General features: G+C 43.9%; 1 protein-coding gene across 1 annotated transcript in view; it reads right to left on the reverse strand.

Moving 5' to 3' along the window:
• lsamp (limbic system associated membrane protein) overlaps positions 1–16,966 on the reverse strand; it is a gene marked incomplete at its 5' end in the record, with an annotated part of 140,930 nt that overhangs the window by 41,142 nt on the left and 82,822 nt on the right. The window contains one exon of the mRNA XM_083694545.1: positions 417–649. Coding sequence (XP_083550671.1) covers positions 417–649 — 233 coding nt within the window. The remainder of the gene's footprint in view (positions 1–416; positions 650–16,966) is intronic.

The following is a 16,966-nucleotide window of genomic DNA, read 5'->3' on the forward strand; positions in this document are numbered from 1 at the left end:
TGCGAAAGAGAGTTTGTGTCTCAATGGGCTTCCTGGTTAAATAAATGTTAAATATAATAAAATAAAATAGGAAAGTATCTGCTCATGTGCTGTATATGTGTACTGTATGACACAAATGTAGTGATAAATGGCAATGGAGGCTGGTGGAGGTAGAAATCGGTGATACCATTCCTCATTACAATGAGCATGTCCTCTGATTTCTACTTTCACCAGCCTCCCCTGTGACATGGATATGTCTTTCTAAGCCATTACAACAACTTTGAACGATGAAATGACTGCACAAAATGTTTTCGTGGTGCTATTGTCCTGCGCCCACATAGGAGATCCTTCTAAGAAAAAACCGTGTTGGCCTCCTTAGTGAAGCGCCAAGATGGCGGCAGGGTGACGCTGTGTTCTTTAAACAAGCCTTGGCCTACCTTGGACGATGAGGTGGACCTGGGAAGTCTTGGGCTGTTGTTGGGTTTGGATAGAGCACGTGTAGGAACCTTCGTCATAGACGTCCACCTTCTGGATGCGCAGACTGTACTCCAGCTGGCCCTTGGTCACCAGGTCTACGCGGGGGTCCAAAGACCACTTGTCCTCCCCAGCGAAGATGATGTTGGATCTGTTGAGCCAGGCCACCTTGGAGACCTTGTCATCCACGTAACACCTGGAGGGAACACAGATGAAGGTTGATGGTGAGATGAGAGAAGAGAAGAAGAATATATAAAGAATATATATAATATATATATATAAAATAATAATAATATATATAAAATATTTATAATTCAATTTTTTTTGGCACTCTCATGAGGGCAACAAAACATATATAGATATATAACGTACAGCTTACATTTCATGTGTAGACAAAAGAGATATCTAGTTATATATGAAGTAATTTCTTCAACAATACGTGAAGCTTTATACAGTATATCAACATTCAAAACTATTTAGGTATATTGGGATTTAACTATATGTAGTGACCACAAGGCGTAAATCATAAAAAAAAAAAAAAACATTATCTAATCCTCGGTCTCAGGAGGAGACTCAGAACCTAAGCTCCTCTTGAACTCTTCCACCCTCTCTCCCTCTCTCCCTCTCTCCCTCCCTCTCTCCCCCCCTCCCCTCCCCCATTTCTCTCTCTAAATACATCTAAGTTAACAGTGATGCTTTGGCTCGTGATGAAAAAGGACACCCGCATCCTCTTGTTTACCCCTCCCCTGCAGCAAGCTGTCAGAGCACCACGCCAAGCAGGGCCTTGTGTGCGGTGGACGCTGGGAGAGAGCGTCTGCTTAATGAATAAATGTAAGTGGGAGAAGAAGTCGGAATCAATGAGAATGGATAACATGCATAATACCGGCTGACAGACAGGACGCCGCAAATGCAAATTCCAGCCTCAGCCCCCCCCCCCCCCCCCATACACACAGTGTATTGAGTATATTCCGAAGAAACCCTGAAATAAATGAGACGATTTGAAGTAGAAGTGGTGGTCACTCAGAAGGCTCCTCTCCTGCGTTCATGCCATTAAGGGGACATGGGTCCACTTAAGAGTGGGTTATCATCATGCCATCCTGAGGGTCAAAGCATTCACATCTTGATAAAATGGGCTCAATTCTGATTCAGCACAGGTCGTCTCTGAGCTTTAATCATAACCAGATAGGACCCGGTAGTCATGGTGAAAGCACTTCAGATCATTGCTGTGATCGTGGGACAGGCAAGTCTGTGAATTCTGTTAGCAATCAGTGAATGGATCAATGAAGGGCCAGGGGATAGAGACACCAGCAGACCCCTCAGCCCACTCGAGGACCCAAGCTGCCTATCCCTGTGCTGGGCTGCTCTCTCTCCCTTGCTCACTCTTCAAAAGTATTTTCATCTCTTTTTTCGTGTTTTTTGGAAAAGACAGGGAAAAGAGGGTAGATTTCGAGTTGGGGATTCAATCCCCCAGCCGTAGGAGGCGCAACATGTGATTCCTCTATAGACGGCAGCACTCTACACCACTGGGGTGAGGATAGTCATGACGTACAATACATGGCTCTTATTTGAGGCCGTCTACGTGGCGTTTTCTATGCTAGGAGCCCATTCAAATCAACCTTTCGCCCTCTCAAAAACTTTTCTGCCTCTCAAAAAGTGTTTTGCTGTTTCGCCCCCATCTGTAAAGTGAAGCAGAAAGATCAGAGAGGCTCACAAATCATCCGTCTGGTCACGTGGATTATGGCACAGCCGTTTCCTCTTCGCTCACCATGAGCCCTCCCCAGGCCCATTCAAACCCCCCCCCCCCACCCCGCATGCTGGGTGCCAGTTAAACCACTCCTCCAGCTCCAACTAACAAGCTGAGACTTCCCTGTCTCAAGCAACCCAGAGCCTCTTCTTCTGCTGTGTTGGCTGTGGCTGACAGCGGGACTCTGGGTTGACGGATGCCTAGGCTGCTGTGCTGGGTTGTGCCTATGCTGCAGGCCTCACCGTGGGGGAAAAGAACCAGATTGGAGGCAGAGAGGCTGTAATGAGGGAAGAGATGTACCGGGCCTGACAGGCCCCCACTACTCTCCAAACCCCCCTCTATCTTCGCTAACTTGGACCAGACCAAACCCCTCCCCCCCACACACACTACCACTCAAGCCTCAGTAGCTTGGACTGGACCATAGTGAGGAAGTGTGTGGGTGTTCGGGAGACCCTGACATCCCCCCCTAACCTCACCGAATCCCCCCTCCCCAATCCCACCAGCATGGACTGCACCAGGTGTGTGTGTGGGCAGGTGTGGAGGGCACAGCTGTTCCACAGGCAGGAAGCAAAAAAAAACGACCAGGAAAAACAAAACAAAAAACAAAACCCCAGGAACCACTACAGAGAAGCAAAAACAATCACACTGCTCTCTGCAGTCAGCCAAATCCATACGCAGACTCTTTTGATTAAGCTGAGGAGATATCATATAGGGTTTATCTAGGTCTAGCTTCACTCTCTTTCTCTCCTTAGGCTGGCAAGGGACGTTGCTTTATCTTCAATGGGGTAGGTGTGGCATGAAAGGCAGAGAAAAAGCAGCATTTTGCAAATCAAAGTCAGGTCATTTCCCTCCTTACAGCGTTTTTCGCCCTAGATATTCTCTCTGTAGCAGGTTAACTATATTTCCGGTAAGGTCCCCCGTATTCCCGGTCAGATCCCCCGTATTCCCAGAGGAAAGGCTTAGCGAGAACAGAGCATTCATTTAAAAACCGGAGGGATTGGCCATGGTGCTGAAGAGCCTCAGCGGACGCAAGGTAGAAATACTACCTCTGCTCTGTGCTCAGATGAGTCAGGAATATTCAGGAGTCAGGAATATTCAGGAGCCAGGAATATTCAGAAGTCAGGAATATTCAGGAGTCAGGAATATTTAGATGAATCAGAAACACCCGTTGACTTATCACAGGTGTGTTCATGTGCTGTTTAATTAACTTAATACAGCATAATCACCATGCAACACATTCAATTAAAAAGATGAGACCTAACATATATGTTTGTGAGTTGCTATAACACAAACATGATGCAATTATTATTCTCAAAAGTCTGTGGTAACAGAGTTGGTGAGGGTCACACTTATTAAGCCAGATTCAAAAGTAAACAGTGGAGCGAGGAAGCATTTAGCGAGAAACATTATGCAGATGAGAACACTTAAAAGGAGTTGATATAATTAATGAGAAAGACCCAGTGCCCTTAGCTTGAAACCTGCAGAAAACACTGTGATAGCCGCCATTTATTGATGCCTAATATCCTCATGCTCTTTCTCCCCCTCATGTCCTGAAAGGACCTATATACTACAGTTTACCATGCAATGTCTCGTCTTGTTCCCAGAGACTTCTACCCTAAATGCGAGAAAGGTCTGGTGGGTCAACGCGTCAAACTTGGCCTTCATTAAGCCAATAGAAAGAGCAGTGAAAACGGACGGCGCATAGCCATTGGCTTTACTTCGCATCAATCATCTCCCACATTTGAAGCTCCGCCTCGCAGCCGTGTGATTCGCTGAAATCAAATACTACCAAATACTTTACTCAGTAAAGTCACTCCCACTTGTCTTGAGTCGCTGGTATTCCAGGCTTGTATGCAGTGTGCGCAGCAGCCAGGGGACGAGGTTAGTCTGGTTCCAGTGCTTTGTCATCTCCTATGACCACCATTGTCATGCCAAACATGTCATGCATGTCAACAAGTCAACAACAGTCACAGGAGTTTGCTAAAGTATATGTATACTGTACTGACAGACTTGGAACCAGGCCAGCACTTTTTTATATCCTGTATTTAATACATAAACGTAACTTCCCTGTTGCACTGTACTGCCCTGATTAATCACATTTTTACCAACCATTACCATTTTACCAACCATTACCATTTTACCAACCATTACCAACTAATCCAATGATATATGCCTAACCCTAACAAATGGTAATAATTGACTGCTAAATGTATTCCCACCATAATATAATTGAATATTCTTTATTATTTCGCATAATCCCAGAAATGGTTTAGAATATTTATTTTCAAAAATAAAAAAAATGTTCAGCTATATTAGAGACTGGTCACAGTTAGCCATGTTACTTCTACTAGCAGACGTCTTGAATATCAAATACAAACATTTTATCACGTTCAACAATCTAGATATAAACAGCTGGTTTGGCATCGAACACACCAATCATCATTCCATGCATTACAATGAGCCCGTCCTCCAATGTCTACCTCCATCAGCCTCAAATGTCTACCTCCATCAGCCTCCCATGACCAGCAGAATAGAGAGCGAGACAGCAGGATATGGGGGCTTGTCACCTGAGCCTGCTCTCTCCCCTCGCTGTGACCCTCAGCCTCCAGGAAACACTTAGCACCTCACACACATAACAGAACATGACTCCCCTCTGAGGCCACCACCGAAGAAGAGCCAAGCACATACACGCACATTTCCATATCCTTTTGGTCTCCTTCTTATTTATTTGTTTATTCGTCAGGGTCCGTGTAATGTAGAACACAGTCATTGCACCAGATGAGACTAGTTTTCCCCCCACTTCAAAAGCCTCTAGATAGCCACAAATATTGGATTATTTTTCTGCTTGATTCATGCTTCCCCTGGTTAATGTACACTTCCTGTCTGAATCAACAGAAAAAGTATTGTTTTGAGATTTTCTCATCGCTGTTGAGATGCTGCGTGGACCGGAGTAAATGAGACAGCAGTAAGGTTTATCTGTCTGGCGGAACTTTACTTTGATGAAAACTGTGGAGGTGTGTTCTCTCTCTCTCTGTTGCTTGTGTGTTTGTCTCTTTCTCTCTCTCTCTCTCTCTCTCTCTGCTGTCTGTCTGTCTGTCTCTGTGTGTTTGTCTCTCTCTCTCCCTCTCTCTCTCTCTCTCTCTCTCTCCAGTAGTTCTCCTTCTGCCGATTGTCATTGTGCTTTTACAGTATGCCAGGGATAAACATGAGATGAACAACCCTGCTGTGAGGATACTGAAACAGGGGGAGAAGCGGAGGGAGGTATGACTTATGAAGAGCAGAAGTGCTGTTATTACTGCAGATCATACTTATTTATTTACTTATTGGATATGATGCGGTGCTTTCACACATCATCTATCAGCGCCCGTCCCTCTGTGGACCCTATTGCTCTGGGGCCTTTGAAGTCGCTCTCTCTCTCTCACTCTCACTCTCTCCCTCTCTCTCTCTCCCCCCCCCTCTCTCTTTCTCTCTCTGAGCAAATCATACCCTATTAAATCACACCCAATTGCCTGTAGGACATGGCTCTTGGCTCTGGCTACAAAAGCATTGCACTATATGGGGAATAGGTTATCATTTGGGATGAAAGTTATTTACAGCGTCCGGCCTTCAGGGAAAAACTTGAAAGGTTAGATTGTATTGGCAAACACATGACACATGACATGGCGGAGCTGACTGGCACCTGCCATGAAGTATGAGAAGGGCACCCAAGTCCTGCTATAATTTGCAGAGCTGCCAAATTGCTCATTTGCATGCAAGTATTGGAAGTGTCCGGGAAGTTGAAAGGTTGACAGCTGATACACAGACGTCTGTCGCGCCCCGACAGAGGCTCTGGGAGGAAGTGAGTTGCACCCGTCATATTAACAGATTCACACCAAGACAGCCTTTGTTGATTTGTATACAAGATTAAACAACCCTTCTACTACTACTTGTGGGTGGTGTGAGTGTGTGTGTGTGTGTCAGTTGGAAAAAACACAGAAGCTTCAGTGGCTTTTAGTGGAATTCCGAATGAGGGCCAAATGAGCGCTATTGTTAACAATGCTAGTGTAGCATATTATGTGGCTATTAACCTGTCAATAATAGCATGTGGCGCAGCCAGAATGACTCTACTTGCACAACACCAGTCAAGGTCTCTCTGCCAAGACAAGGCCAAGTTTGAAGGACTGTTCGTCCACAGGCACAACACAGGCAGGGAAAGGTTGGCTTGTTAGTGAGCTGCAGTGGTCAGCTGGTCATTGCTGGTCAATGCTGGTCAATGCTGGTCAATGCTGGTCATTGCTGGTCATTGCTGGTCATTGCTGGTCATTGCTGGTCGTTGCTGGTCATTGTTAGCTTACAAATCCAGGTGTGCCACACAACAGCATGTTGTTATTTAAGTATTAAATATATTTTTGTGCTGGCTCTGACATTAAAATGAATATATTAAACATATGCTGTAACTGCTATCATATCTTTAGCACCTTTCTTAGTACTAATACCCCACCCCCCCCCACACACACACACACGAGTGAAAGTAGTTAAGTAAGTGACATTGAGCTCAAAGGGCTTCCCCCCCCATCACCACGTTCTACTAACTGATTAGGTGTTAGGTTAGGTGCTACTATACTACTACTAACTGATTAGGTGTTAGGTGCTACTATACGACTACTAACTGATTAGGTGTTAGGTTAGGTGCTACTATACTACTACTAACTGATTAGGTGTTAGGTTAGGTGCTACTATACTACTACTAACTGATTAGGTGTTAGGTTAGGTGCTACTATACTACTACTAACTGATTAGGTGTTAGGTTAGGTGCTACTATACTACTACTAACTGATTAGGTGTTAGGTTAGGTGCTACTATACTACTACTAACTGATTAGGTGTTAGGTTAGGTGCTACTATACTACTACTAACTGATTAGGTGTTAGGTGCTACTATACTACTACTAACTGATTAGGTGTTAGGTTAGGTGCTACTATACTACTACTAACTGATTAGGTGTTAGGTGCTACTATACTACTACTAACTGATTAGGTGTTAGGTTAGGTGCTACTATACGACTACTAACTGATTAGGTGTTAGGTGCTACTATACGACTACTAACTGATTAGGTGTTAGGTGCTACTATACGACTACTAACTGATTAGGTGTTAGGTGCTACTATACGACTACTAACTGATTAGGTGTTAGGTTAGGTGCTACTATACTACTACTAACTGATTAGGTGTTAGGTTAGGTGCTACTATACTACTACTAACTGATTAGGTGTTAGGTGCTACTATACTACTACTAACTGATTAGGTGTTAGGTTAGGTGCTACTATACGACTACTAACTGATTAGGTGTTAGGTGCTACTATAAAGTGGGTTGGAAACATAGAGGCACCTTAACAAATAAGTACAGGATCAATACTTTATGACATTCTGTAGCTTCAGACATCTATATAATTGGATTAGTGTGCATGATTTAACACATGTTCAAGAACGCGTACACATATTAGCCTAATTGCTAAATAGCATTCGCAGCAACCACATCCTGAGCTATAGTGTTAACCATGATTAAGGCGTAAGTACTTCTACCATTATACATATTCATTGAAGTGTGTTAAAGCCTTTGAATTGTCCCAGTTTTGTAAAGATGCAGCGTCGTAGTTGTGCTCCTCTAGGCAACTGTTCCACAAGATAATGAGAAAAAAGTGCTTCCCTGGGCATGAATTCCCGCTGTCCTTCCTCCCTCCAGGACCCCGTGAGAACGTGGGAAACATAAGACATATAAATAATGCTGAAATGCATGGCTGACACAGAACGAAATTACATTTATACATTTACACACACACACACATATATATATATATGTATATATATATTACATACCATCGTGTGGATCATTTCATTTTGCATTATGGTGTATCAGAACCAAACCAGAACAAAATTAATCATACATATGTTTTTTTTCCCCCTAGCAGTTGCACATCTTTTCTTTTGTCTTGAGAAGAACATTTTGGCTGTGTCCCAATATCCACACGTGCAACAACAACCTAGAACTCAGCACTGCTTCATTCTTCTACAGTAAGTGCTAGTCTCATGCAAGGGTAGGGTTTTTCAGGACAGAAATGTGGCCATACATGCTAATTGGTTGTTTTGAGACAAACCTACTCACAACATAGCTCACTAACCTTACTAAATAACATCTTTCACAACATATGTCGTGATTTATTCACCACCTTCTCCTTAACCTTACTAAATAACATCTTTCACAACATATGTTTTAGTATATTCACCACCTTCTCCTTAACCTTTCTAAATAACATCTTTCACAACATATGTCTTAGTATATTCACCATCTTCTCCCTAACCTTACTAAATAATATCTTTAACACCATACTGTATGTCCTAGTATATTCACAACCTTCTCCCTAACCTTACTAAATAACATCATATGTTCTTCTATAGTCACAATCTGATGATTACTGGAAGCAAGGAGTTAAATGACTCCATGTTGCTGATTTTTATTTCACTTGAAGTCTGGCTTCGAAGCGCTCGCTCCACTTCAAGTGAAAAACCCATTTTGTGGGTCTCAGCTTTGCCAATTTCTTGCTGTCACAGGTAACTGGTGGGAATTGACTGTGGAACATGTAGCATATCACTTTAAAGTGACAGGGAAACAGGTAATCACTTTGTGCTGGCCACATGCTCCTGTCACCTTCTATAAGAACTTTGTTCACTCAGGAGAAGTCCTTAAAACCTAAACCCACTTTGAAGGTGAAGACACCCAGCGTTCGCTATTGGCCAGCTGTACCTAGGTGTTTGTCTTACCTTGGCTTACTATTTTCACATCCTGGTTTGAGAATCTAATCTAACCTATTAGGCTTCTAAAACATGTATGACTGAATAGTTACTGAAGAACCAGTGTTAATATATATCTTAACGATATACAGTGGGGGAAATAATTATTTGATACCCTGCTGATTTTGTTAGTTTGCCCGATTACAAAGAAATGAGCGGTCTATAATTTTTATGGTACTTTTATTTTAACAAATAGACACAGAATATCAAAAGAAAAAGTCCAGAAAAACATATTAGATAAAGTTATAAATTAATTTGCATTTGATCGAAGGAAATAAGTATTTGATCCCCAAGCAAAACATGACTTAGTACTTGGTGGAGAAACCCTTGTTGGCAAGCACAGAAGTCAGACGTTTCTTGTAGTTGGTCACCAGGTTTGCACACAGGAAGGATTTTGGTCCACTCCTCTTTACAGATCCTCTCTAAATCCTGAAGGTTTCAAGGCTTTTGCTTGGCAACTCGAAGCTTCAGCTCCCTCCACAAATTTTCTATAGGATTAAGGTCTGGAGACTAGCTAGGCCACTCCATGACCTTAGTGTGCTTCTTCTTGAGCCACTCCTTTGTTGCCTTGGCCGTATGTTTTGGGTCATTGTCATGCTGGAAGACCCATCCACGACCCATCCTCAGTGCTATGGCTGAGGGAAGGAGGTTCTCGTCCAAGATCTTACGGTACATGGCCCCGTCCATTGGCCCCTCAATGCAGTGAAGTCGTCCTGTACCCTTAGCAGAGAAACAACCCCAAAGCCTAATGTTTCCACCTCCGTGTTTGATGGTGGGGATGGTGTTCTTACGATTGTAGCATTCAGCATTTCTCTCCCTCCAAACACGAAGAGTCGAATTTATGCCAAAGAGTTCAATTTTGGTCTCATCTGACCACATCACCTTCTCCCAAGCCTTCTCTGAATCATTTAAGTGTTCATTGGCAAACTTCAGATGGGCCTGTACATGTGCCTTCTTGAGCAGGGGGACCTTGCGGGCACTGCAGGATTTCAATCTGTTACGGTGTAGTGTGTTACCAATGGTTTTCTTGGTGACTGTGGTCCCAGCTGCCTTGAGATCATTACCAAGCTCCTCCCGTGTAGTTCTGGGCTGATCCCTCACCCTTCTCATGATCATCCTTACCCCACGAGGCGAGATCTTGCATGGAGCTCCAGGCCGAGGGCGATTGATGGTTATTTTGTATTTCTTCCATTTTCTAATAATTACACCAACATTTGTCTCCTTCTCACCAAGCTTCTTGCTGATGGTCTTGTAGCCCATTCCAGCCTTGTGCAGGTCTACAACTCTTACCCTGAGGTCCTTTGAATGTTCTTTGGTCTTGCCCATGGTGGTGGAGAGGTTGGAATGGAAGAGATTGATTCTATTGACAGGTGTCTTTTATACCCATAACAAGCAGAGATTAGGAGTACTTTCTTAAAGTGACAGGAGTAATCTGTGTGCCTCATGGGCATATAACCGGTCTGTATGAGCCAGAATTCTTGCTGGTTTGTAGGGGATTAAATACTTATTTCCTTCGATCAAATGCAAATCAATTTATAACTTTATATAATGTGTTTTTTCTGGACTTCTTTGTTGATATTCTGTCTCTATTTGTTAAAATAAAAGTACCATAAAAATTATAGACCGCTCATTTCTTTGTAATCAGGCAAACTAACAAAATCAGCAGGGGATCAAATAATTATTTCCCCCACTGTATATTCAGGACTTCTCCATATATATATATATATATATATATATATAAACATATACATTTGTGTATTCATATGTGATTATCGTGAATGATATGATAATCCTTTTTTGGGGGTGGGCGGCGTCCAGTGACTCACAAGGCTTTGAACTTTGTGGGAAGATGTGCTAGTGTAAGTCCATTATTTTCCTTCACACCACGTTAGTGTCTACATCTCCTATATTTGCCTACAGTATGTGACTTACTGCTGCAGAGGAGTTTCTCTGAATCTTAGAGATAATCATGTTAGCGAGAAAATACAGCTTGACAACACAACAAATGCATACAATTGACGACAACATCTGCGATATGTGTTGTGATAGAGGTGGTTGGTGCAGGACTTGAATCATTGGTTTTTATCGTGTTAGGAGAAAATGACTCACTTGAGCATGACAATCTCAGGCACATATTCTTTACTTAGATTGTTGTGTTACGATAACACAAACCATGTTTTTCAAATTGAAAAAAAAAAAAAAAAAAAAAGAGTACAAGAACACAGTTGAAAGACCCGTGGACTTCATCGTCACTCATTCATAAAGCTGTCAACGAGAGAAGGAGAGAAACAAACACAAACATGGCGGCCACACGTAAAGTACTTTCTCTCCAATGGCACCCGGTACGCCGGGAGCGAGGAGATTACATGGCTGTCAAGAAACATTACCGACCAGAGCGACATTCCACATGAACACGTTTCCCTGTAGTATCATTTCCTTAGCTATGTTCATAGTCGGTTGCTACTTTGGGTAGGAGCACCTATGAGGGTTAACAACACACATTGTATCTTCTAAAACACTCATCATTTATAAGCTGTCTCCTAAGTATTATAAATAAAAGCCAAGTCTGTCAAGCTGCGAAACGAAAGCTCAGAACACGGATGTACAGCTGTTTACCCACTGAGGTGTCTTTAGTGACTCAAATGAGAGGCAGATTTGTTCACACGTGTTATGATGCATTCATTAAAGCTGCTCACTGCGAGTGGGGAATTGGCCCCCTTCATTTCGGATAAACAACGTGGAAAAAAAAGAAAACCGTGGCATTGCGCCAAAGCAACCAGGGAGACAGTTTATCAACATTTCAACCTTGAAAAGTTGAGGTTGAAAACAAATTTGTTGGGAGATACGAGGCTACCTGAGTGCAGTGTGTGTCTCCCTTGCCGCTCCCAGAGGAGATGTGTAAACAACTTAATGGTGCAGGTCCATGTACATTAACCTCAGCCGTTGCTACGATTCAACATCTGAACTAATTGTTTAAGGGTTAGGGTTAGGGTTAGGGTTAGGGTTAGCAGAAATGGTCTTGGTTACTTTTACAAGCCACAACCCCACCCATTTCACATTGTTAACAAAGTAGTAGGCCAGCCAATTCCCCTCTGGGGAGAGCTAAGTGTTAAGCTAGAGCTTTAAGCATTACTCAGCCACATCACATCAGTACATCAAAGCACAACGGTTTATACAAGCTGTGTGTGTGTGTGTGTGTGTGTGTGCGTGTGTGCCTGTGTTTGCCTGTGTGTATGTGTGTGTGTGTGTGTGTGTGCCTGTGTGTGCGTGTGTGTGTGTGTGTGCCTGTGTGTGTGTGTGTGTGTGTGTGTGTGTGTGTCAATGACCTGTGATCATGGGTGTGTGTTGACAACCTGAGTGACAGTGTGGGATGGTGATGTGAAGTGAGGGAGAGTAGTTTTGAAGGTGAACTTCAGAGAACTCTCAAGAAGCTCTATGATGGATCTGGGGAGGCGATTTAAAGCACTTCCACTGGCCAGCTCCGAGCGCAGAGAGCACTTAATCACTGTGACAGTGCCCTGCTTTATGTGTCAACGCCAGTGGAAACAGTGGCAGGGGGACAAGGACTGCACCGAGTAAAATATTGTTTCTCCAAAATCTCCGTTACTCCGGCAACCGCTGACTTACAACTTTGCTCTCTACTTTCCAGAGGAGGGTTCAAGTGAGAGGGCAAAATGCTAATTTTAACTTCTTAAACCTAACCCTAACCCTAACCCTTTCACATAAACAAACCATTTGCTCATTCATTATTTCCTAATGAGTTCAGGAATCATTCCCAGCTTCGATCGGAGCCCTTCCCTGCAGGTGAATGGGTCAGATCACATCCCACCACCATCTCAAAGAACGTGTTTCTGAGGAAAGACTGTCATCCTCAGACCGCCTCGGGGCTCAACAGAACCCCTACCCTATCCACTCCTACACATTCACTCAGTCTGTGATGAGAGAAACTACGACTAAATCAATAAATCCCTGCTTCCAAAGTCAAGACAGAAAGACGCTGCACCATAGATGTTACCGACGACTGAGAGAAAGGATAAAGACACCAATTCTCTAACAAGGTGCTCTGTCCAGATCGATGCGGGCTCCTTTTGATGTGGATTTAGGTTTGGTGCCTGACCTCTGGCAATAGACCCCCTGCCTACCTGGGAGCATTGAAGTAAGGAGGGGGGGTTTCAGACAGTGGCTGATCATCCTAATCTCCTTGCTGGAGAACAGTGGGAATTAAAGTTATCTTTAATGTCACACCTAATCCTCTGGAGATGAGGCTGTCCCCCCCCCCCCCCCAACCCTCCATACCTTTAACTTTATGTGAAGTTCTCAGAAGTAATTTAAAAAGAGCAATGTTTTTCTCCCAGAGAGAGACTGTGAGCCATGCAATTATCCCACCGTGGCTGTTGGGGGTGAGTGACACCACCAGCACCCATTGTGTGTGTATTGCTGCCGCTCGCGTTTGAACTAGTTTGAGAGGCGTTGCTGTGTTGCTATTGCTGCTGTCAGCTTGGTTCCCCGCTGCATTATTAATGCCTAGGCTGTTTGTGTGTGTTTGTGTGTGTGTGTGTGTGTGTGTGTGAGAAAGTGGCATCCTCCAAGGCATTGCCTCTGGAGATGATTACCCAGGCTGCACAGCGGCAGCTGGACGTCCTCAGCATTCAGGACACAGGGTAATGAAGCGTCACATAGATACTGTAGAAGGAGCCAGAGGGTTCACTCTGCATAGATACTGTAGAAGGAGCCAGAGGGTTCACTCTGCATAGATACTGTAGAAGGAGCCAGAGGGTTCACTCTGCATAGATACTGTAGAAGGAGCCAGAGGGTTCACTCTGCATAGATACTGTAGAAGGAGCCAGAGGGTTCACTCTGCATAGATACTGTAGAAGGAGCCAGAGGGTTCACTCTGCATAGATACTGTAGAAGGAGCCAGAGGGTTCACTCTGCATAGATACTGTAGAAGGAGCCAGAGGGTTCACTCTGCATAGATACTGTAGAAGGAGCCAGAGGGTTCACTCTGCATAGATACTGTAGAAGGAGCCAGAGGGTTCACTCTGCAGCCATTTCCAGTCTGGGGAAAAATAAGGACTGGGCTGGATTTTCAATGCCGGGAAACAACAGCAGGGCTGTAAACATGTTAATATACTAATGATCCGCTAACATCTGTGCATCTTCCTGATTGACTGGAGCTAAATGTGTGTAATGTCAAGGGTCTTACAATATTTTTCACCGCACTGGCACATTGTGTAACTGGCAATCTTAAATAAGGTGTACTGGATCTATAACTGGTACACATTGATACACAAAGTTCACAATCACTCATGCTCAACACTTCTCATACCAATGTTGTATGAGCCAGTAATCATGAAACATGAGGGGGACAATATTCATTTTTATTTACGAATGGACATTTCTGCAGCCTCCAGATATCCTTCATAAGGACTATATCCATAACATACTTCTCACAGCCTTTAAAATCTCTCTGCAGGTTTTGGTCATCAGGGTTCTCCCCAAAGAATGTAAGAGGGGTATTGCATCACCTGGTCAACATGGCTCCGCCACTATGTAAATATTTCAAGGCAAATTAAACGATATACTTAGTAATGATAGAGTAACTAACTTTGATCGCCAATGACGACGCTGTTAAAAGCAAAAGCATTGTTACGTTCCTCCGTTCATTCAGCATTTTAGCAGTATTTTGTAATGCATTTTTACATGAATAAACGTGAGCCGGGTTTGGATAATGCAATCCAGCGCCACCTTGTTCAATAGTCCTGGGTTAGAACCCTGGTCATGTGCAGCACCAGTACTATGTCCGTTAGTATTCCAGAGACAGCAGTAGCCTGCAGCTGCTGGCTTGCATGAAGGAGATGGTGAGCAAGCATGCCATCATCAACCCTCACACCTCAGCATGTACAGTATGAGGGGAATTAAGTGGCATAGGCCTCCAAAATGAATGGGACGCCCGAGGCAAATCCAAGGACACTGAATGGATGGCCGCTGGAGGTGTGTGGTCTATGGGGTTGTCTATCATGTCATGACACACAGAGAAATATATTTCTACAAAGAAATGAGACTCTGCCTCCCACAGAATGAATTACGTACACACTCACCGGCCACTTTATTAGGTACACCTTGCTAGTACTGGGTTGGACCCCCTTTTGCCTTCAGAACTGCCTTAATTCTTTGTGGCATGGATTCAATAAGGTGCTGGAAATATTCCTCAGAGATTTTAGTCCATATTGACATGATGGCATCACGCAGTTGCTGCAGATTTGTCGGCTGCACATCCATGATGCAAATCTCCCGTTCCACCACATCCCAAAGGTGCTCTGAGATCTGGTGACTGTGGAGGCCATTGGAGTACAGTGAACTCATTGTCATGTTCAATAAACCAGTTTGAGATGATTTGAGCTTTGTGACATGGCACGTTATCCTGCTGGAAGTAGCCATCAGAAGATGGGTACACTGTGGTCATAAAGGGATGGACATGGTCAGCAACAATACTCAGGTAGACTGTGGCATTTAAACGATGCTCAATTGGTACTAAGGGGCCCAAAGTGTGCCAAGAAAATATCCCCCACACCATTACACCACCACCACCAGCCTGAACTGTTGATACAAGGCAGGATGGATCCATGCTTTCATGTTGTTTACGGCAAATTCTGACCCTACCATCTGAATGTCGCAGCAGAAATCGAGACTCATCAGACTAGGCAACGTTTTTCCAATCTTCTATTGTCCAATTTTGGTGAGCCCGTGCGAATTGTAGCCTCAGTTTCCTGTTCTTAGCTGACAGGAGTGGCACCCGGTGTGGTCTTCTGCTGCTGTAGCCCATCTGCTTCAAGGTTTGACGTGTTGTGTGTTCAGAGATGGTCTTCTGCATACCTTGGTTGTAAAAGAGTGGTTATTTGAGTTACTGTTGCCTTTCTATTATCTCGAACCAGTCTGGCCATTCTCCTCTGACCTCTGGCATCAACAAGGCATTTTCGCACAGAGAACTGCCGCTCACTGGAAATGTTCTCTTTTTTGGACCATTCTCTGTAAACCCTAGAGATGGTTGTGCGTGAAAATCCCAGCAGATCAGCAGTTTCTGAAATACTCAGACCAGCCCGTCTGGCACCAACAACCATGCCACGTTCAAAGTCACTTAAATCACTTTTCTTCCCCATGCTGATACTCGGTTTGAACTTCAGCAGGTCATCTACATGCCTAAATGCATTGAGTTGCTGCCATGTGATTGGCTGATTAGATATTTGAGCAGTTGAACAGGTGTACCTAATAAAGTGGCCGGTGAGTGCATGTCTCTGGTGGCCCCTGTATCAATCTTCTTCCCTACTTGGAGGCTGGTGGAGGTAGCAATCAGAGGGCAGGCTCTCGTAATGCATGGAACGGAATAAGGAATGGTATCAAACACACGTGTCCCCCTGTTCCCTACTTAGCGTTTTCAAAACATACGCAATGGTTGGGACTAAATCGCTTAACATGGATGTGACTAGATATCCAGTCTAATACCTGCTCTCTCCAACCCCTTAAAACATATTGCAGAATGAGAGAGGGACTGTGTGTTTCTCATTACCTTCCTCAAATGACAAACTTAAAACCCCTTGCAAAACTAACCCCTAATGTACCACCACCCCCCCCCCCCCCCCCCCCCTCCCCCGCATGCATGCTAATCAGCTAGTTTATGGAACAGCTAAAAACAGCTGGTGGCTAATTCTCCTATAGTATGACTTGTACAGTATGAGGCACAGCTAATGACCTTGTTACACTCAATTACTACACTGAATTACAGACCAATTTGGCAAATTATTCTGGCCTTCTCTGGTTTACGCGTTTCAATTATGCAATATCTTGACGCTACGGTAGCTGCACAGTATAGTGCGCGATTGAGTAGTAAGGGAGCTTACATTGTGCCATCGTCACTCTGAGTTCAGGCTGGAGCTTTGATGAAT

The sequence above is a fragment of the Argentina silus genome, assembly GCF_951799395.1.
Source record: "Argentina silus genome assembly, chromosome: X".
Lineage (NCBI taxonomy): Eukaryota > Metazoa > Chordata > Actinopteri > Argentiniformes > Argentinidae > Argentina > Argentina silus.